At 46.9% G+C, this 22,992-nt stretch overlaps 1 protein-coding gene across 1 annotated transcript in view; it reads right to left on the reverse strand.

Annotated features, from left to right (window-relative positions):
* The window catches only part of NYX (nyctalopin), a 47,286-nt gene extending 25,944 nt beyond the window's left edge, over positions 1-21,342 (reverse strand). Inside the window, exon 1 of the mRNA XM_085620536.1 lies at positions 21,056-21,342. Within this exon, the coding sequence (XP_085476662.1) occupies positions 21,056-21,182 (127 nt within the window). The 5' untranslated portion in view covers positions 21,183-21,342. The remainder of the gene's footprint in view (positions 1-21,055) is intronic.
* Between the last annotated feature and the right edge of the window lie 1,650 nt (positions 21,343-22,992).

Below are 22,992 nucleotides of genomic sequence, written 5' to 3' on the forward strand. Positions count from 1 at the left end.
CAGAGTGGCTCCAGCGATGTCAGCTGGGAGTTGGGACACATGCGGAGGATCGTGGAGAACATGGAGCGGATGCAGGTGGAAAGAATGGCTGCCACAGCTGCACACCTGCGAGATGTATCTGGAATCTTCCATGCCCTGCAGATCCTCATCATGGCATTACTTCCCCAAGGCCTGGTGCAGATGAATGCTGCTGCTAATACTACATCCACATCTCTGCCCCCTGATGTGTCAGTGCCTCACAGTGCGGCAGACAATCTACTTCTGGCCCCTGATGTGTCACTGCCACACAGTGCGGCAGACATTCCACCTCCGGCCCCTGATGTGTCAGTGCCACACAGTGCTGCAGACAAAACACCACCACCCACATATGAGGCACATCACACATCAGAGGACGATCATGTGGATGATTCTGCCTTTGTGGTAAGAAGGAAGCAGTAGCATTCATCTGCGCCATATGGCCTGTTTCAGCTTGGTTCTGCCCTCTGTGTCATGCCCTGGAATAACACCTTCCACTGTCCCCCGATACACTCTGCGACACTCACCTTGGCCCTCGACATGGACTGCCATATTTGGTTTGGTTACCAATGACACAGCAATCAGACTGCAGACTGAACTCTTCCTCTTCTGATGAACTTGTCAATCCCTAAAGGACTATGGCTGGCCCTCTACGGGGCAACAATGTAAAGTGGGGTTTGCATGGCCATGTACTGGTCCAGCTTCCACACTCCACCGAATGTGATTAAAACATTCCAATTCACACAGATATGTCATGTCTATGATCAAGCAAGCGTGAAAGTATGGATGAATGTAGGGGCAGTGATTCCAAAAAAAGGTACTTCCTCGGAACTGATATCAATGCGCATGTTTGACCGTGACCTAGATAGGCAGTGAGATGGCTGGGAATGTGTGAACTAGCTGTGGCCTCATTGCTCCTAAACAACAATCTCACAATTTCCCAACTTAGCCCCACGTCAATGTAGGAAATAGGGCTGTGTGTAAAAAATTCAAAGTCAAAGTTATGTGGATGCCACAGCTCGGAACAATGATTTGTTAGAGTGTGCAGCGGTTGGACACCTGGGATGGTCTGTGCGTAAGTGTGAAGGTCATTTCATGCAAGAGAACTGCGATCAAGGACTTCTGTGTGTGGGGTGTGTATACATTGGTCTTTTGTTAGCGCTGTACGTAGTGTGGGAGTCGTCATTAGCTGCTATGGTATCTCTCATGCAATTCCAAAGTCAGAGGTGCCGATGTGCTATCGCCTTCTAGTTCAGACAAAGGAGCTTTCATCCCTAATGTTAGTTTGTCATCTGCTTGCATTCTGGAAATGTGATGTGGATTTTTTCTTTTTGGGGTGGGGGATATCACTGCTTCGCCTTCCGGCACGGTTGAACTCTTCCCAGCCATGTACATGCCCTCACAGTCAACTTTGCATGCTCTGATGCAGCAGTGGTGTTTTGCTGCAGTCTGACACTGATGGGTACAGGTAGCTGTGAGGAGGCGTGTGACTTCTCACCTTGCACCTATTAGCGGACACTGTTCACTACTATTCATGGATGACGTCTGTGTACACATGTGATATGTACATGGCACATATGTCCAGGGGACACCTTGGTGTGCTCCACAAAAGGTATTCCTGCTGGCTCTTTGGCTGGTGTGCATCTCCCATGTTGCTGAGGTGTTCACTGTGCCCCATCCCCCTTACGTCCATGTTGTTCATGTTGTGGGACTTGAGTCACAAGGTTCATCTCTGCATCAGGGTGGTTCATATTTGACCCCAAATGACACCTGTAATTTCATATTTGACCCCAAATGACACCCGAAATTTCATATCTGACCCCAAATGACACCTGAAATGTCATATTTGACCTCAAATGACACCCGAAATGTCATATATTACCCCAAATGACACCCTGGTGTCTTTTTTTGAACACCAATGACAGCCTTTCTGTCATATTTTTGTACACATGTGATACGCTGATGAGTGGGATTATGTACTACATTTGACACCCTGAAATGGCATTTCAAACACGTGACACCCTAAACAGCCTCTCTGTACAGAGGTGACATACCCACCATCTATTTGCTCTTTGTGAGATTGTTAGCACTTAATGTTGCACTTACACTTGTAGGAGTGATGTGCTAATGCAGAGGACTGACATGCACACAGGGAATGTGTGTTGCAAGGAATTTATTTGCACATGCTGTTCATGTGGTCATTTTGTACTGTTCCATGATTGCTAAGGACAGTCACAATGTGACGTGCTCATGCAAAGAAAGTGTTTATGATTGTGTTCCTTCAGGCTATTCCTGCAGCAGCTGCCGTGGAGTGTGGTCCACCTGCCTCATCTTCCTCATCATCGTCCGGTAAATCTGGCACTTGGATCCATGGGGCATTGGTGCGATACACAACATGCAATGATCACTATTTCTGGGCTGTACAGGAGTCTTCCACCTGTTATGTCCAGGTACCTGAAACGTGACTTTAACACGCCAAATGTGCGCTCAACAATGCTCCTGGTGCATTTGTGGGCCACATTGTACTGCCTCTGGCCGGGGTGTTCGGGGCTCGGAGGGGTGTCATCATCCATGGGCAGAGTGCATATCCTTGATCACCTGTGAGAGGTAAGTGAGATTAGTGTAAATTGGTGGTTCTGCTTGCTGTGTTGGCAGACTTAAAAGTTTTGTGGTGTGTGATTTGTGCGACTTTGGGATTCATGTTTGCCATGTATTGCTTCTGGCAAATGTGTGGGATCAATGTCTATTACGTAGCCTCACAGCTGCTCCTCCCTCCCCCGAGCCCATTTACTTGTGTGCGCTGCGCACACCATTGTCATGCCTGTCTGCGCATGTCCGCAAGCCTGACAACAACACTGTAATGTTGGCCTTTGAAGGTGGCGGCCACGTGTGTGTAGGCCTATGGTAAGGATAAGCCAGACACAGATGTAGAGTTCAGGCCTGGCTGAACTCGCGCTGCGATTGAGGCTAGGCCTCTGGCTTATGCTGTGGCAATGAAGATACACACACAACAGTTGGCATGTATGAGCCAAGACCACGAGCGGTCTTGCGCTCTTTTATTTATCCATTCGGGCGAACCCGCCCTCCGGGTGCATGCTACATGGCAACATTGTCAATTAAGGGCCAGGTGGCGCTGACACTACAACAAAGACACACGCCATAGTTACTTTTGTTGGCAGCCCGGAACTGAACCACACTCAGAGCCCGGAACTGAGCCCCACCCAGAGCCCGGAACTGAACCACACCCAGAGCCCAGAACTGAACCACGCCCAGAGCCCAGAACTGAACCATGCCCAGAGCCCAGAACTGAACCACGCTCAGAGCCCTGGGCCATTTCTTCACACTCTTCACACACCTACGCGTGGGCCACCACCCGCGGCGCTGGGATGTCGTGCGCTTCAGAGTACGTCTCCAGACGTTCCACCCAGCCTTTTCAGCAGCCTGCCTGTGACGGGGGTGGCCCCGTGACTGTGAAGGGCTCCAGTGGCGTTACCGAGGACATGCTGTTGGCTGCTGGAGGTGGACTTGTAGGGTAGCCCCACGGGATGATGACTTGTGGTGCACAGTGGTAGTGGCACCTGAGGCACTGCGTCAGGCACGGGCCTACCGCCACGTGGCGTTGACTTGCAGTGCACTCAGGTAGGCCCACCTGAAGAGCTGAGCGGGTGTGCAACCTGCGATGATGCAGTAGGCCTGGAGGTCCGGACTGGATTTGATTTGTGTGAGACCTGCTGGACTGCAGTGTAGGCTGGAGGGAGCAGTCAGCACAAGAACTCCGCGGTGCGGTGCCGCAGTGTGCTCTGGGGCCCTGATGCGCGGATGCCAGCAATCAGCTGAGGAGGCTGCCAAGCTCGCGGGCCTCGGGCTTGAAGATTGCACCGGCACGTGGTGGGCCCTCTTGGAGACATGCCGGCGGTGGCAGGTGAGCAGTGAGGCCTGGGTGCGCAGGGGCAGGCAATCACTGCTGGGCGCCGGACGGGTCTGGGGACCAGCGGGCTGGATTGCAGCAGGCGCACAGGATCGTGCAGGCACCACCGGTCACTGGTCACGGCGGCGGCCTCGTAGCAGGGTGAGGGGCGCTGCCCTGGCAGACACGCCCCTGCAGGCGATGACAAGATGTGCGCTGGGTGGCGTGTGACGTAGCCACCTCGTTGCCGGTGAAAATTTGGCCGTTGAAGGTGGTCGGCCACGTGTGTGTAGGCCTATGGTCAGGATATGGCAGACACAGAGACATATGCAGTAGTTACTTTGGTGGCCCTCCCAGAAGTGAACCACGTCCAGAGCCCCGGGCTACTTATTCAGACTCCTGCGCTGGACTGGCGTACGCCGGCCCAGCCCACTACGCTTACGCTTACAGGGGGGGCGACATAGCTACTTGTCCACGGTCTTCCCCACTGTCTGAGGTAACATGGTTGCGTCCACTGTCCACAACACTACAAACACCAGCAGTATATGTCCACATGGACATGTCTGTGCTCTGCATACTCAAGACTTTCCAGCACATCACCGCAACACTTGGCATTGTGTACATTCTTATTCATGGGTCACTTGCCTCCTTCGCACATTCTTGGTTCCCAACTCTCCCCACATTCTGTAATTGTGTGGCAGAGGGGCTATGCCTTTGTGAATGGTTTGTCTACATGTCTGGCCCCTGTTACCACAGTTACTTGTTTTGTCGTGTCTGGTAGGTGGGCATGTTGGATGTGGTTTTGTTATGTGTGCATTCCCACAGTTGACAGTTGTATGATTGTGGAGTTGAGGTGTGTGGTGTGTTCCATTGATACTTACCAACGAGCAGTGCATTTCCATAGCTGCCACCCTGAAAGCGCTGGTTGATGATGGACTGTCGGAAGATGTAGGAATCATGCACACTGCCTGGGAAGTTGGCGGCGACATTGGTGTCCCCGGTGGTCCACTATTGCCTGCACATTGATGGAATGCATGTGCTTCTGTTGTGGTAATTGTGTGCAGTGTCGGCATGGGGCACAAGTAGGACATGTGTGCAGTCAATTGCCCCAAACACGTGCGGGAAGCCAGCTATGGCGTAGAAGCCTTGCTTGATCTCCAGCTGTTCCTGTGCAGTGTGGGGGAAGTGAAGGTGCTGGGGTATCAAGCTGATGATGGCATCCAAGACTGGTGTGAGGAACTTTGAGACTTCTCCGACTCTGGCAGTTGTTGGTTGGAAGGTACCAGAGGCCAACAAGTGCAGCACAGCCAGCAGCTTTGTCTGTGGAGGGATGTTGGTTGTCCGCTGTATTGGTACCGTCAGCCTGTGAGCAATGTGGGGCAGGATGGAAAGGATGGTTGTCCTTTTGAGCCTGTAGTGAGCAATGACATCCTCTGGCGTTAAGTCTCTGAGGGCTGGTGCGTTTTCGGAAGGTCCGCTGTCTTGTTCTGCGCTGCCTTGGTGATGTTCCTGGGGGGGGGGTTCCTGGGGGTGAGGGTGGTCCTGGGGGTGGTGGCGGTGGGTGTTGTGGCCCTCTTGGGTCTCCAAGTTGCATGATTAGTAGCTCCATGGCATCTGTTGGTCTTCAGATGTGGCTCTGGGCTGGGCTTCCTTTATACTGCAGATTTTCGTTCTACTTAAGACCAGAAAAAAGCAGGTCTTAAGTCCCTGCTGCTAACGTGCCCTATCGCCTGTTTTTGGACCGCATCGCCAATCTGGCTGGTCGTTGAGAATATCGCAAAGTGGTGTTATCGTGAGTTTTTGCACTGGAACGCCTACATATGATTAGCGTTAGTTGTCTCTGTCAGCCTTGGCGATATTTTTAGCGGCAGCTATCGCAGGTAAACTGACGATGTGGGCTGTTAGAGCAGGCTTGTGAATAGGGCGAAAAGTGCAGCTAAATCGGCGATGAGTCCTTGAGAATATGCCCCTACGTTTCTTAGAGGAAATTATTGCCATGGGAAGATGGTTGCTACCTAGGCCCACTTGGTCCACTCCTGGGTTTTCATTTCATAACCAAATGAATTCTGGGAGTTGTCGTTTTGGTTTACTCCAGTTGAATCAATTGGTCTACTTCACCTTGATAAGAATGCTTTGTGAAAGCAAAGCCAGTGACTGGACCCGAGGTGTTGGGATTGTACTGAGTTGGGTGGTCACCTTAAATGAGAGCCGCTAGTGTATGTTTATAGTCCACTGGCAGATGTTATAGGGGGAAGAGGTGAATATTATCCTATTTATGAATGAAGGACTCAAGTTGGAACTAGCAAAGCTGAAGTACGTATGAGGGATTCTTTGAATCTTATGCACGTGGGCACTGGGATCCCGAATACATGTTCTACTGGCCAGGGATTTTAGCATCTGGTGAGATGACCCAACAAGGCTGAAGATCAAAGCTAACAATACAGGGACTTCAACGGAGTCAGTCAGAGTAAGAATACAAATAACCGTTTTCATATGATGACCAGACAACCTGCTCTCAACAGCACTATGCCCGAACAATAAAAGTACACTGAGAAATTACACAGTACACAGAAAAGGACACATCAATCTCCCCCATCTCGTAAGAAAGAACTTCAATCTGGTCCATGCACTCCATATTTTATGATATTTCTGGACACCTTCAAGCCCTTTAAACTGCTTTCTCTGCCAAGGCCCCTTTGCCATATCACTTCTGTGGGAGGTTTACTGCTCCTCCAATGCCTGGGGATGTCGCACTTGGCTAATACAAGGTAGATGTGCACCACGGTCTTGGTACTATTAGTACCATCCCACTGGTCCATCACCCTAAAAGCAGAGCCTTGGGATCTAATGTCACCGGATGGCCCACTACAGCAACCATCTGCTTATGAATCTGATGCTAATAAGCCGCTATACGCAAGCAATCCCATAGAACATGGATAAATGTGCCATTTGGGTCACTGCAACATGAACAATTGGGTGCCCTACCTGTATGCCACAATCGGAGAGGAGGATTATACATTCTATGTAGATATTTAAATTGTATGAGTCGCAGACATGTGGAGTTTACCAGGGTGCAGGGGGCATTTTTCTTCTGTCCACTACTCGTCCTCTAGTGGACCTTCAACTCTTGCCCAACACTCCTTGAGCACCCGAAGGGCATCTGGGATATTAAGCAGGAAGGACCTATGTAGTCTAGAAATTCCCCCTTGTCCTACATGTTCCATTGTAATCTTAACTTCAGCATTTAAGTCAGGTAGTGCTTATAATTGCTCTTTATAGGGTTCAACAGCATGCCTAAGTAGTAGATATCTATAAAATGGTGTATTTTGGAGCCTAAAGTCAATGGTCAATTGTTCAAATATCTTGATGTGGTCTCCGGCCCAGAACCCTCCCAGTGTAGAAATGCTGATCAAATTCCATAGACAAAAACCCCGGAGATCAGCGACCTGAGGTAGACGTGTGCCATGCCACAATAGTGTCTCTCTAGTGAGTTTATTATGCCACTGGATGCTTATTAGTGCAGCGTTCCAGCTCAGCAGTACAGCCCTGGTGAGAGGCGGCAGGGCACTTGGAACCGGCGTCCCATATATTATGTTGTGCAAACTATATTACCCAAACAGGTCAAACTTTAAATGCACTGTGGGATCAGATCTGTCGCAGAAGACCCAGCCAATGTATATTAGTTGCAAAGCCCAGTAATATTTTCTAATGTTTGGTATATCAAGCCCACCCTCATATATAGGTTGAGTGCATTTATCAAATGCAATGTGTTGCATGGCACCATCTCAAAGAATCCTTGATAGCATTAACTGCACTGTATGGAAGAACGTATTAAGAAGTGGGTAGGATTAATTGTTATGTTATGTTATGTTAAGTAACTTGTAGAGCGCGTAGCTTCCCCAGCAAAGGGGCGTCCCGGCGCTAATCACAGTCAAATGGGGAGACCACTAGAAAGGGCAGGGGAACCTAAGGTGACGGGAAAAGATAAGTCTTTATTGCCTTACGGAACGCCAAGTAGTTTTTCAAACTGCGAATAGGCAAAGGGAGAGAATTCCATAATTTGGCTGCCCAAGTGCTGAAAGCGTGCCGGCCGGCCTGTACTCTCCTCACCCTCGGAACCACCGCCAAATGTTGGTCTGAAGAACAGAGTTGGCGGGAGAGAGTGTAAGGTGAGAGCAAGGTAGCTAAAATGCCAGGCGAAGATGAGTTCAGGATTTTAAAAGTGAGGCACAGGGATTTGAACTCCACATGTCTGGCCACTGGCAGCCAATGAAGTTGGCGGATGGCAGCAGAAGTAGGGCAGGTTCTCGGAAGGCCAAGAAGGGTCCTGGCCACCGCATTCTGGACCCTCTGTAGTCTCGCAGTCTCCGACTTGTTGGTCCCCAAGTAGAGAGAGCTGGCATAATCCAATCTTGACAAAATAGCGGCCTGAATGATAGTCTGCCGAGTGGACGGGTCAAAGTATCCTAACAATGGTTTAAGCCCCCCGCAAAATACCGATACAGGTCCCTGCCTCTTTCTTAGTTTGGGCCTGAAATCTGAGAGCCGAATCCACCCAGACACCCAGATTCTTTACCAACTGGTTGGGGGTGGGGGCAAACACCCAGGGTTGTGGGCCAAGAGTGCTCATTCCATAGTTTTTCCTCCCGCCCGACCAACAGAACTTCAGCCTTGCTTGCGTTAAGCTGCTGACAGTTGGCGGACATCCATTCTGCAATAGCTGAGAAATCGCTCTGAAACGTGGAGGCATCCTGCACTGAGTTACCCGAGAGTGCCACCACCAGCTGTGTATCGTCGGCATACAATACTATTGTCAGGCCTCTGCTCCTAGCCACCGCTGCAAGAGGTTGAACGTACAGGTTAAACAGCGTAGGACTCAGTGTTGAGCCCTGTGGCACCCCTTGATGAATAATATGGGTCCGTGAGCGGAAAGGGGGGGCCGTCACCTGGAAGGACCTCTCAGAAAGGAAGGAGGCGAACCAGTAAAGGGCTGAGCCTTGAGCCGTTGTAACATGATATGGTGGGAGAGCGTGTCAAACGCGGCACTGAGTTCTAATAAAATCAGTGCCGACGTACGTCCCTCATCGAGTGCAACCCTCAGATGTTCGGTCACTGCTAGGAGGGCGGACTCAGTACTGTGGCCCAGATGAAAGCCATTCTGAGACTGGTCTAAGATGTTGTTATCTTCCAGAAAGCCTGTCAGAATGGAATTGACATGGGTCTCAGCAATCTTAGATACCCAAGGCAAGAGAGATATGGGACGGAGATTCTCCAGTTTGGCTGCGTCCAAGGAAGGCTTTTTTTAACAAGGGGATCACCCTTGCTTGCTTCCATGTCCTGGGGACAACTACCTTGGATAGCGACATATTAATCACCTGGCCCAATGGAGACAGAAGCACGCGTAAAGAATTCATAAATAGCTCCGGTTTAAGGGGGTCAGCAGGAGAGCCTGATTTCACCTTGCTGCACAGCACACGGAGCTCGTCCTGGGCTATTAATGGGATTGATGCAAGAGTGTGGGTGGGGCAGGTACTGGGGCAGGGCCCAGGGATTGAGCAGCTAGTGGGAAGGAGTTATAGATGTTCTCCACCTTTTCCACAAAGTGGGTGGCAAGAGCGTCGCATTGTTCATCTGATATCATGCGGGGCAAAGGAGGTAACCCTGCCCGTTTAAGGTCATTCAGAATCCTAAAAACACATTTAGCGGGGTTCTTTCTGCCCCTAATCTCAGCTGCGTAGTAGGCTGCCCGCTCTGACAGGATAGCCCTGTGGTAGTCTTTAATAGGTGCTTGATAGCGTCCTTTAGAGATCAAGTCATAATCACGCCTCCAGACCTGTTCCAGCCTTTTGCAAGCTTATCACTGTACCACGGACTGGACTTAGTATTGCGGTACTTAGACCTCTTGAGCGGGATAAGTATATCAAGTGGCCGCAAGATTCAGTCCGACAGTGCTTTGTCAGCAGCATCAGGGTCATCCGGTAGGTTAGGGGTGCTAGTAGACAGAAGGGCATGAAACTGTTCGGTATTTAATTTGTGCCACAGAAGTCTGCATGAAAAGTGCTGAGCCGGCTTCTGAGTGGGCTCTACCCCCGTAAGGGTCATAGATATTAGATAATGGTCCGACCAGCACAATGGAACAGGGGGATCAACTATGAGGGAGCAGAGATTCGAGAAAACCTGGTCCAGCAAATGGCCAGCACAATGAGTGGGGCCTTGAAACAGTTGAATCAACTGACGTGCCTCGAAGTCAGCCAGGAAGCTACCTATTTCCGGATCCAAAAGGCTGTCCAAGTGCAAGTTCAGGTCACCAATGATGGTAAAATTGGCAGCTCTCATAACCAATGTGCTAGCTATCTCTGTAAGTGCAGTCCTGAACTCTTTAGAGAGGCCCGGGGGCTGGTAGATCAGAAGACCAGACAGAGTAAAGACAGCATTGAAGGAAATATCAAAACGTGCACACTCACAGCCAGCCAGTGCCATTTTTGCAAAGAGGCAGGTGTAACAGGTTTTAAAAATAACTGCAATAACGCTTCCCCTAGTGTCTTTATTAAGAGTCATGATATTAACCCCTTGTGTGCCACGCCCTTTCCCCGCCCTGTGCCGGCCGTTGCATTAGCGGGCGGGGTTCATGACGAGCTGGACTCGTCATGGGCACAGCGCAACCGCGGCCCATGACGAGTCCAGCTCGTCATGGGCACACAAGGGGTTAAAACCCTGGGGAAGTGCCAGACCGGGATCAGCCACAGATTCGGCAGACAGCCAGGTTTCCGTTAAGAAAAGAACGTCCGGGGATTCGTTTTGCAGCAACTTGTGAACATCGAGATAGTGCTTCACTAAAGAGCATCAATTTAGACTGAGGATTTTAACATTATGTCTAGAAGAGGTGTGCTCCATGACGGGAGAGTGAGTAGCCCACGCATTGAAGTCTCCGGCACCATACCCTGGGGATGCTCACAGAATTTCACTGTCTCCCTGATAGCCATCAGTTTGCCGCGAGAATATATAAACCTGTCTCTAACCAGACCGACAGCGTGTCTGGCGTCTGGCGGTGGTCAGGCGCGGACAGCGCAGACGGGCTTGCCTTAGGCGCGTCCCCATCATACTAAAATAGGCGAGCGCTGGTGGTCTGTAAATTCTAAAGAGTATATAGGAATTGTGGGAGTGTGATCATTTTGAACAACGCCCCATGTTGAATTATGCATAATTGTAAGGCTGCCCAGCTAAGTATGTCTCACCTTGCCCGTGCCAACAGGGGGGCCTATATTGAGCTCCCAACTTTTTGTTTCAGTTTGTGTGATCATCACGCTGATGTAGCAGCAGTGAACAATGGCCACACCTAAGCCAATGTCTGCTACTATCTCTGGGATAATTTGATTGAGTTCAGCTCGTGCAGAGCCCCCGAAGCATCTCCAAATACGTCCAGCATGTCGACGCATGTGCATTGCACGTGGCAGGGATTGGGCAGGACACTGCATATATCATCTGCATATAAGGAGATCCTATCTTCGTCGCCCCCAGGCCATTGAATACCGGAGGCCTGTTCATCGCTAGTGAGCCGACAGCTCAATCACTAGCACAAACAAGATCAGCAATACCGGTATCCTTGCGTCGTTCCCCAAGCCACTGGGTCAGATAGCATCCCATTCACTCAGACCTGAGCCCATGGGTCTGTATATAGTATGGTTAGATACCTCAGAAAGAGGGGACAATATTCTCTTTGCCGCAATATTTGGTGCATGAAGGGCCAATGGATTGCATCGAAGGCCTTTTCAAAGGTGATCAACACTAGAGCTGCTACTTCACTGAGTTCACGGAAGCTCGCCAGGGCATCCTGTAATCATCATAGAAAATACCTGGTGCCTCTCCTGGGCATGAAACGTTTTGTTCTTTATAGACCCATGTCTGGATCACTTTGGCCAGTCGAGTGGCCAGGATCTTGGCAGGAGCTTCAAATGAATATTAATTAGCAAGATCAGGCGTATGAAGTGTATTGCACATGTGGTTTCCCTGCCTTAAAATCTACTTTATTATCAGGGGAATGTAAGTTTAGTCTCAGTAGATGAAAACTGCACTAGAACTTTTATTCCACTAATGACAAATGTAGTAAACTCATCCCTCTGTATAGGGATAGTGCTGCAAGCCAGAAGAGTTCAGTGCTTACTCCACTGATGCTAAGAGGCAAACCTCCTCTCTTGTGATGAAAGTAACTACAATAACTGAATTTCACTTACCTTTTCAAATTCTGCAGATGGTCATTCTAAGTCACGAAGGATTTTCTTGAACGAGAAAAATTCCTGGACAGACATCAATGGGTTTTTGCACCAGACACACTTTAGAACCAATCACTGTAGCAGTACTAGATTATATCATTACCAAGGGAGATGATATGTCCCTCTCATACGCCTAATTTGTCTGTTGTCCTAAAAACCAAAGAAAACTCTCTCCTGTTTTGCTTGTTTTCTGTAACCTGGCTCGGTGGCTTTTGCTTGAGTGTTTTGGGTAATTCTAGTCTTAGAACAATGGATGAAACTGGGGCCATTTGTATATTACCCATTCAGAGAGCACCGTGGGTTGCCCCATGGGTTTCCTTCTCCCATATTTAAGATATATCTAAAGCCACTTATTAATCGTTAGATATGTTTTCACTCATACAAAGAAACAGGCAGAATTACCGTCTTACAAGGAGATTTATGGGGTCTGACCATCTCCAGCTGATTGTAAGTAAGGTGACAGAATGAAGAGCAGGCCCCAGTTGACTGAAGCGTGCTCAGTAATTGTCTAGAAGAAGTGAGCCGCCCAGGAACTAGAATGAGCTTATAGACCAGCTGGCCAGATCTGATCAAATAAGAGTTTGTGCTCAGTAGTTGAAAGCTTGCAGACAGCTTGCCAGCACTATGTGTGTAGTGAGCCTGCACCATCTGGGACCTGCTTGGCGCCTGACCCCATTTTAAACCACAGAAATGTGTCTCTTCACCCCAAATCTTGGGAAGGGCACACTGACAACACCTAGTCACACTGATTCTGAAACCTTTAGAAAAGTGTCTCTAGCTCTTACAGGAGATCACATTATTACTGATACCACCATTCATATCTAACCTTGTATTCCAGCTTCCGACCCAGGTAATGAATGTGTTGGTTCAGTGGGCGTCCCTAGCCTCAAGAGTTGTTGCGCCAGCGTTCCACCCAGTGGTAACTCTAGCTCTACTCCTTGATGGATGGGACGTGTGGCTCATGGAGGGCGGGGCAGAGGCCTGGGGTCGCACCATTTACTTTACTGCAAACTTACCTTGCGACGGCCGTCCTGCCAGTACCACCTCCCGAATGTCCATTTATCTCCTTGGTGGGTGGGTGGGGGGGGGGGCATTGGGCGAGCACTCCAAGCATTTCCATGTTCTTCCTAGTTCTCCTTGTTCACAGAATCCTCTTGTGAGGGTTTCTGGGTTATTGAATAGTCCTATCCAAGATGCTGATCCCTCATGCCTTTAGCATACCTTCCCAAACTATCATGGCGGATTGTACCTTCCTGTATAGTGCTTCCTGTTCTAACAGTATAAAAAAACACTTTTCCTTCTGCTGTTTGCATCACAACATTTCTTCATTCCTGTGGGTGGGTTTTATTACTCCTGGTTTTCTCCAGTTGTTTCTGCAAAGTGGTGCCTCAAGTTCTTCCTCCTGCATCTCCTGTTCTCCACTGTCTTGTGGGGGTCCATATTATGGTTTTCATCTGCCTGTGGCATTCCCTGTCTTTAGGAGGTTTTTTGGCCTAGTGCCTTATTCTCCTCTGGAACGTCTCCTGGAAAACACCATCTGATTAGGAGCTTTCAAGTGTTGGGGGCATTGTGACTACATGGGCTTCTCGAGCAACCCGTAGCCAGAGGTTGCTCACTAAACATCAGTCTTCAGAATTGTCCGACATGGGTGTCCAGTCAACTAAAAATCTTGACTGTGACAGACCAGTATTGAGATTGGGGTTCCCAAAGTGAAATACTCCTAGGGGACAGCTCCAATTCCCCACCTGTCCCCCACAGTGGCTTGTTTCCAATAGTACCTACCTTACTAGTCTTCTGCTGTATTGTAACTAGTGCATTAAGGCCGGTGAGTGCCAGATTCTTTGTAGCCCTCATTAACTTGACAGAGTCATCAACTTGGACTTTAGCGAAACTCCCGTTTGTTCTGTTGCTGGACAAAAGGCCTTTTCTTTGACTACTGGGGCAGCCACAGATTACTTGGCAGGTGCGTCATGAACCCCCCGCCCCGCCCCCCATCACCACTCTAGCAGCTACACTGGGAGTGGAGTTCTTGTTGGGCCTCTTCTGTCTGCAACTAGATAGACAAAGGCTCATAATTAACGTGAAAGGTTGGGTGGGTGAGTGAGTGAGTAGATGGATGGATGGATGTGTGTGTGTGTGTGTGTGTGTGTGAGTGAAAGTGTGGGTGTATGGGTGAGTGAAAGAATGGATGAATGATAAGGAGGATGGATCGATGGATGAAAGAGTGGATGGATGGACGAGTGAAAGGGTGGATGTACGAGTGAAAGGATGGATGAGTGAAAGGGTGGATGGATGAATGAGTGGATAGATGGATGGATAAATGAAGGAGGGTGGATAAGTGAAAGTATGGATGCCTGAGTAAAAGAATGGATGGATGAGTGAAAAGGAGGATGGATGGATGGATGGATGATGTGAAAGTGTAGATGGATGAATAGAGTGAAAAGGTGGATGGATGAAAGAGCAAAATGATGTATGGGTGAGTGGATGGATGGATGAGTGAAAGGGTGGATGGATAGATGAGTGAAGGGGCAGCTGGATGAATGGATGCATGGATGAAAGGATGGATGGGTTTGGAGGTGAAACGGTTTGGATATAGATAGACGGATGAATGGATGGATGGAATGGTGAAAGACCGATAGATGAAAGAATGAATGGATGACAGAATGTAAAGGAGAAATGGTAGATATCAATGGGTTGATGAAAGTATGAATGGATAGCTGCTTGGATGGAAGAGATGAGAGCTCTTCTGGAGAGGGCTGCAATGACTTGCTTTGCTTGCTTGGTCCCATAAGTGCTGTGGTTCAAAGTAGCGGTGTTTTTATTTTCTGGATACTCCCTTGTTACTGGGCATTACCTTTTTATGGGTACTGTGTTTACTGTCGTGTTCCAATGGCACAATATTGTTGACTCTAGTTTGGACAGCCTGGAGACGCCCTTAGGCACCTGACTCTCTAAGGGTAGTGAGGGTGAGCAGCAAAGGCTTAGTGCATGAGGAGGAGGGGCTTAGTAATCTAATAACTTCAGTGTCCAGTCGGTGCTTTAGTTCATAAAAAGTATTGTACTGTATTAAAGTGAGCTAGTAAACTTAGATATATGATGCAGATTGAAAATCAGAAGGTCCTAAATACAACCTAAAACGTTTATCAGTTGCCTCGTGGTAGGTGCTATAATTATGTTTATCAGAGATAATCTACAGGGGACACTTTGGGTCCACTCAGTAACACTGAGAAGCATGTGGGCCTCCTCACTAAAAAATAAGCTTCTGAATGATGATATAAATGCAGGGATGCTGTTACACGGGCTTCATTTCAGTCTAGACACCTGTGGTACCCATGGATGCTCCCTAACAGAAGGAGCCAACCATAAAAGGTGTAAAGACTGATAGCCTTGAAATGGGTATTTCACCCAAACAATAACGTTCCTTCATTAAGGAATCCTTTGCGACTTCTACAAGTGGCCAGGTGGTTTGCCACTAATGACCATCAGAGTAAGCATCAGAGTAACTGGATTCCAATGACCAGTTAATGGTCAGGTTGGTCACTTATGTTAAAGTTGTTAACAGACAGAAAAGCAGTGGGCCAGTTCCTACTATGTCCCAAAATTGCTCAAAATGTTAATGCGTCTCCATCTTTTTCATCAGTTGCAGGAGAACATTTCCAGTGGCAGGATGTCCACAGGGCACCCAAGCAGCCCTCATCCAAGAGGGAAAGAGGGGACCCTAACGATGTCTATGTGTTCTTCCCTGGATTAATACAAACTTATAAGAGAGTAGCAGCCTAAAGGAGGCTGAGCCTGTCTCGTCACCGCCATAATACATCATGCCTGATAAGTCACCTGGGAAGATCAACTTTCAACCACATAATGTGACTTGCTTTATTATAGGATTCTCTTATCTAGTATCCTTCTGTATAATGTCTGAGTATACCTTTCTGTTGCCAACCTTGGCGGTCCATCTTACTTTGTATTTTAGCTATCCCTGTCTAACTTGGTATACCCGTAAGGCCTGCATAAAATTGTGTGAAGATAGATCATTCGTAAAAGTAAAAAATATTGGTATTTTGGTGATTGACCTGGGAGCAAGGCTCCTGGTATCGGTTTTGCTTCTGTTCTCCACACATCAATGACTTTTGTTTGGCTGCATAGGCAATTCACAATAGAGATAGCGTGCATGATTTTACTGCAGGTACTCATTAACACTGCAGTGGCCACCCTATATGCACTAAAATGCTTATGTACAAAAAATGTCACTCTATGCATTCTTGATTGACTTACATATTTATACAGTCACATCTGGGATAAAGCTCCTGTCTCAAAGACTGTGCAAATTTGGACATTCTCAGTATCATATGTAAATGTTGCCTATTCCTAATGTGGCAACCTACAGCATTTTTTGTAGAGCACCAAACCCTCTGGCCCTGATGAATGTACCTGAATGCTATTGCTCATTTTACAAGTGCTGAAACATGTTGACACTCAGTCATGAAGGGCTCAGCGTTAGAACCTCTTAGTTGTAATAATGTGGCAGGGAGGCATTAGTAAAAATGCACTAATTCACTCCCTCACAATTGCATACATTTTGTGGTCATACAAAGTTTGATATGGAGAGTCAACATACGGGCTAAGGCCTGGCGATAAAGGGAAACCATGCAGGCAAATAAAGCTGCTGGGTGGCACCTCCTCCACCCATTAGGAACATCCGTTTCTGTGAGAGAGATAAGGGATGGATATGTGAATGCCGGAATGTTTCTGATGGATATTACCAGCCAAGCACAAAATGACCATCAGGTCATGAAAAATATATAAGAGGGCACAGTTCGCACCAGTTAAATTTGCAACAGGAAAACCCACACGCGCTACATTTGTTAAAGGCATCCTTCACATATCACGAACATGGAGTTCAAGGACCACTGATATGGTGACTGAGTTTACTCTTAAAAGGGGACAGCCAGTAGGTAGTTTTCCTAAAAAGGGTACAAGTAACAAGACTTGTGCCCCCAACTATAAACTCATCAGTCAGTCATGCATAGTCTTGATTGGGAGGGCATTAGTCCATCTCTCACAAAGGGTTCACACTGGGGGTATCTTCGTGACAGTAAAGCACAGTTCTGGGGTTGACAAAAATGTGCCTAACAGGGAGACCCTCCATGGACTTAGCATAATTATCAGGATCACTGGGGAAAAACAGAGGGTTGTCAAGAATTGTACAAGGGCAGGATGACACAACTTCAATAGCCCAATAAGATAACTTTTGTCCCAACAGCTTTTTGTACGTGATAAGATGTAGTCTTACTTTAACAAACTTTCTAAACTGAAAAAACAGTATCCAACAGATGGATGATCTGCCTGAACATCTTTGACACCTCAGCTTTACACCCAACAGCATACCAGTCTGGCAGACATTCACTCCTCTTATCCAAAGTAGTTTTGCACCTTATATGGGTGACAGTTCACATGCCTCTATCAATAAATCATTTCACAGAGCAGCCCCCTCCCACACCTTTCGCTGCACTGTCACAACCTCCCTTTCAAAATGAACTTTCTCCAGAACTCTAGAAATCGCCAATCCAACCAAAAGCATATCTAGATCCTTATGGATTCTCAGTTTGCCCCTCCATTGCCCACTTAAGTATTCTTCAGCTGGATTTTTGGAAAAAAGCATTAGCGTTGCAACAGAAATCCTAGTATGACAGCAACAAACTCCTAAAAGCAACTAGCCAGTCCCTCATTACGAATGTCCTGGTGATTGATGTGATATGTATCACGCCAGATAAAATCCAACTCTACTGGTTCGGAATTTATCAAGTGTGATAAATACCACTCCAGTTATGAGGTTTTTGGGAATAACATGTGAAGAACGCGAATAACGTGCATTTTGGTCCTTACCACATGTTCGTTCCCCACGATAAATATCAACAGATTTTATGTGCTGATATTTATAACAAAACACCTAATTGCAACATGTGTGGTAAAAACAGTTTTAGTGCATTTCACAATTAACCAGGCAGCTCGTAATGAGCGCCTCACTCAGGGGGATATCAACAAGGGGCCGCGGTAATCATCGCAAAACGCGCTTAGCGCGATTTGCATTTTCGCTGTATATCGCCGGTTCACATCGCCGTGTTAGCGGCGTATTTACAACAATTTGCTAACAGGCGATGTTAAACCTTCGCTATACAGCGATATAAAGCAATATTGCCTGAAAACCAGCGAAGTCAGCATTGCGCTGAGTAAAATGTTGATAACAGGGAGAAGTGGATGTAACCTTACAATCCACCTCCCATTATGCACATGGCTACGTCTGAAAATATCCAGACGTTAGTTTTCGGCGATGTCAGCGGTTAGCGCAGCTTTTTTCATCACTGCGCGTTGTCTGGGCTGGCTTGTTGATACCGCGATGTGCGGTTAGCGATCAATTTCCCCGTTCTTTTCTGAAGATACGCCTACTGTGCATCTCATTAGTGATGCAAAGCAAGGCGTTACAAAAGGCAGCAAACATGCGCTAATGCATGTTTGCGCTGCCTTGTTAATAGGGTGATGGCATTATCTCCGCATTAGCGGCGAAAAGTGCCGCTAAAGCGGAGATAAAGCCCTTGATAATATGCCCCTTAGTCTTTTAAATTTTGGCCCCAGACGCAGCCCATGGGAAGCTTCTATACAGGAAATGTATGTTGCCTTCACTTTCTTGAATCTTCCCGTAATGGTGCTGCTGGACATATCAATGGCCATCCTTCAGGCCCTCTAATCCTGCATGGGTACCCCCAAATCGGCCTCCATCAATTCCCTTCCTTCCTCTGTTGGTGCCAACAACTTGTTCAAATTGAGTGCTCCTGATCCCCTCACTCACAGCCATTTTTGGGGTCCAAAAACGTCATCCTCTCACCCCCTTCATTTCAATCTGTATAAACAGTCTCTGACGTTGCTAACCTTCAGATATCAAAATTAAATCTGCCAATGACATCCAGCTCTCCCGCTGTGTATTGCCAGAATACAGTATTCACGTACTTATAACCTGTCCAGCCGTATCAAATCCTAGATGTCTACAGAATGCCTTACTTTTAGCCTGGCAAATAAGAGAATTGATTTATCTTCATGGGTGAGCCCTGCAAACCCAAATTCAATCTTTGATGTCAGACATGAGCCCTGAGGGTTTACTCACCTCACTCATACACTGGAAAACGTTTTTCAGCTTCAACATTGACTCTCACCTAACCCACTTTATCTAAGAAACCGGAACAGCATGGCAATAGCTGGTTCTCATACAGAAAATAAAACCTTGCTTTCTCTCCAGCCATTCTTCAAACTGATGTGCTGTCCAACCCCGATGGTGGAACCCCTTGTTACCACAGGAAATACGACCATATCACGCCGCTCCTTATAGATCTGCATTACTTTGCCTAAACGTCACATTAGATTTAACCCCGCCTAATGTATCATCTTCAAATCCATTGATGCCAGAAAACCACTCCCCCTTGCCAACAACCTTGCACTCTCAAGTGGTCAAAGAGCAACCTTCAGCCTCAAAATTGCACGATTGGAAGTGACGAGAACCAACATATAAGGGCTCAGAAACATGTATCAGATTGCTGGGTGCCCAAATTGAACAGTCGGTCTTGTGGTTATGGCACATCCATGTACAGATTTACAAATGTATTGTTTGTACTAGTTTTGGTTTAAATGGAGCTGAATATTTGACTTCATTGTTCATTACTGTGCCTGCCATCTTTAATCGAATCTTCCCACGAAAGTAAAAAACCTCAGTTTCACTTGTGAAACCTATCTCTTTCTAATGCTCAAATGAACATGGTGATAGGAAATTGCTATCATCAATTGTTTGCGCTCCACCTTCGAATGCCACAACTATTTCAGAAGCACGGGGCCTGTTTGTAGGGGCAGTAGTCAATTCTAGAAGTTGCTAATGCAACACCCTATATGCAGGTCTCCCAGTGATTCAATAGATCATCTCCAAATTTAGGTGTGAAAAACCGTTTGGAATGTTTGTGAACAACCACAAGATTTTGGGAGGGCTCACCCCATATCCAGTGGGCACCACGTTCGCCTTCTTTGGGATCGCCTATGCTCAGAATTTCAACCATCATAAACTGGAGCAGGCACTGAAAAAAAAAACCTCAAATCTTAAGCTTTTGAATCAGGATTTGGGAATTCAGGCCCCCCAAGGGCAACCTTTGGCGACCATACGTTTAGCTTACATCTGCAGATTTGTGATGCATTTCAAATATCTCTTGTCACCTGTGAAGCATAGATGCATTTTGCAAAATCATCCAATATTTGCGTTGCCCTTATGCCCCCCACCACTGCTTTTGAATGTACCAGGAGCGCCAATGTATCCATCAACCTCTCAATGCAAAGCAGTGGTGTTTGCTAACATACTCAAATATGACTTTGTATGTATCCGTTAATTTTATCCAAATGCAAACATATAGCTCTATATGCACATATATACAAAGCTAGATGGAAACATGTATGTGTGTGTGAATATACATACATACACACACACATACACACCTACACAGGAAGGCACACAAATATATATAATTGTATATATTTTGTAGGTGGACCCACCAGTTTTCTTTGTGGCACAATGTGTGCCCCACTAAAATTCCTTTCTGGAGATGCCACTAAATTCACCTAATGCATAGCCTTTGTAAATTAAAAATGCAAAATAGTCATACATTAAAACAATTTTTCCATTTTCTGTGCCATAAGAAAAATAGATTTAAATTAACACGACATTATCTGAAGTGCTTTTTAGGCAGCATGCCAAAATTCCTATTATTTGCAATTAAAACGGACAATAAACCATTTTGTATTATTCTGGAAATAAAATCGAAAAGCGTCAACTTACCATGTAAAACTATTACAAACATCACGTTGCTTTGGACGCGGTGGCATGTCAGGACTGGAAAGGACTTTCTTTCGTCAGTGTCTAGAACAGGTGGAGCAAGAGAAACGCTGTGCGGGATAGGGGACATTTCAATCAATCGTGAGGTGGAATACGCCCCCTTCCTGTCGCTGGCCTGTCCCGTGCTGACATTTTTCCCTGGAAGAAATTTGAGGCACACCCAGGCTTTTGGGGTCGCGGCTGTTTTTCAAGGGCATTCAGCTTCCTTTCGAAGCCTCTCTGCTTCCCCTGCTGTTCGGCAGTCGGTTTATCCCGGGTGCTGCGCCCACAGCGCCGTTGGCATTTTTCACCACAGAAAAGCTATCACTTAATGACAGGAAAATCTCCTGTGCCACACGAGGGATTAATAGAGATGGGAGCGTGGGATCGCCCTTTGAAAGCTCTCGAGCAGAAAAGACAGATGCCGGCAAACCAATCTGCTTTATGCCCGCCTCTAGGCGCGCATCTCTGACAGAAACCACGACCCCAGAACAGCCGTAGGAATGATGTAGAAGAGACGTTCTCGTGAAATCTACTTAACCGCAGTTCACATCTGTGGAAAAACATGGGAACATTTCTGCAAAATATTTTCTAATGGCTTTTTGAGAAAAGAAGTAAAATCTGCACAGATGACATGAAAAATCATTCATTTTCACAATAGCAGTGACAATCAATCAATCTATTGGTTTTTTTTTTAAGCGCACTACTCATCCGTTAGGGTCCCAAGCCGTTAGGGGGGCTCCGGATCAGTCGAAGAGCCAGCTCTTGAAGCTCTTCCTGAAGGTGTGCAGAGTGGGGGAGCGTCTAATGTTGACTGGTTCCAGGCCTTTGCTGCGACGTAGGAGAAAGGCTCTTCCACCCGCTCTGGTTCTGCGGATGCGTGGGGTCTCTGCCAGGGCGAGGTCGGCGGAGCGGAGGTTCCTTTTGGGTACGTGGAAGGTGACAAAAAGAATGACAAAAAGAATGAGGAAAGGTGTTCAAACTCCATCCTCTGCATTTAAAATCAACACAACAATCACCAAAGTAAAAAGAAAATGATTTAAAATACTAAGGGCCTTTTTCCCACTGGAGCACGTGCAGCCCAGCGTAGCGCATCACCCGCTGTTGCTACGTCATGACGGCCTTCCAGGCCAGGTGACAGGCTCTCTGAGAGCCTGTCAGCACAACACTGCTTGCCAGCTTTTTTTTCTTCTTTTTATTTCCAAGTATTTTATTGGTTTGACAAAACAAATAGGTATACAATCAGCCAACAGTGTGATACAGTCAAAAGATATGATGTACAAAATACAAGTGAAATACTGTTGGTTTACATACACTATTTGCCACAGCATGACTGACCGTTGGAAATATAAGAGCTACCAATGAATGAAGTGCGACCCAAGTTACAGAACAAGGGGGCCCACCCTCCCAAACTTGTCTTGCAATATATCCTGGAGGGTATGAGCCAAAGATCCCAGAAATATTATACCTTGTGATGAAGCAGATAAACTGCTGAATCCCTTACTTGACACATAAAACCGATCTTGACATCTTTTGAGAGAAAAATGACAAACGTGCACAATTTGTGTACATTAAATGTCGAAAAATGGAGAGAAATAGATTGTAAAGAGACTTAGTTACTGCATCTTAAAAGCATGCAGAAGAGTGTAGACTGTATCGAAATACTCACTTGAATAACAGATTAGGAGTTACAAAATTTCCACGGTGTATTCTTTTAACGTGGAATAGAAATGTGAATCTGATGACTCACGGATTATAGAGGTTTTTATTAACCATTCTCTTGTAAATAATGATGTATGTGAAGAATTAAACTAAATTTAAATTAAATAACACGAGAGCCGTTTATTTAAGAGTTTTGTTTTTAAAACTATTTTTGTTTATGTTAAAGTGTGCACCCATCA

This window comes from Triturus cristatus, chromosome 8 (assembly GCF_964204655.1).
Source record: "Triturus cristatus chromosome 8, aTriCri1.1, whole genome shotgun sequence".
Taxonomy (NCBI): Eukaryota; Metazoa; Chordata; class Amphibia; order Caudata; family Salamandridae; genus Triturus; species Triturus cristatus.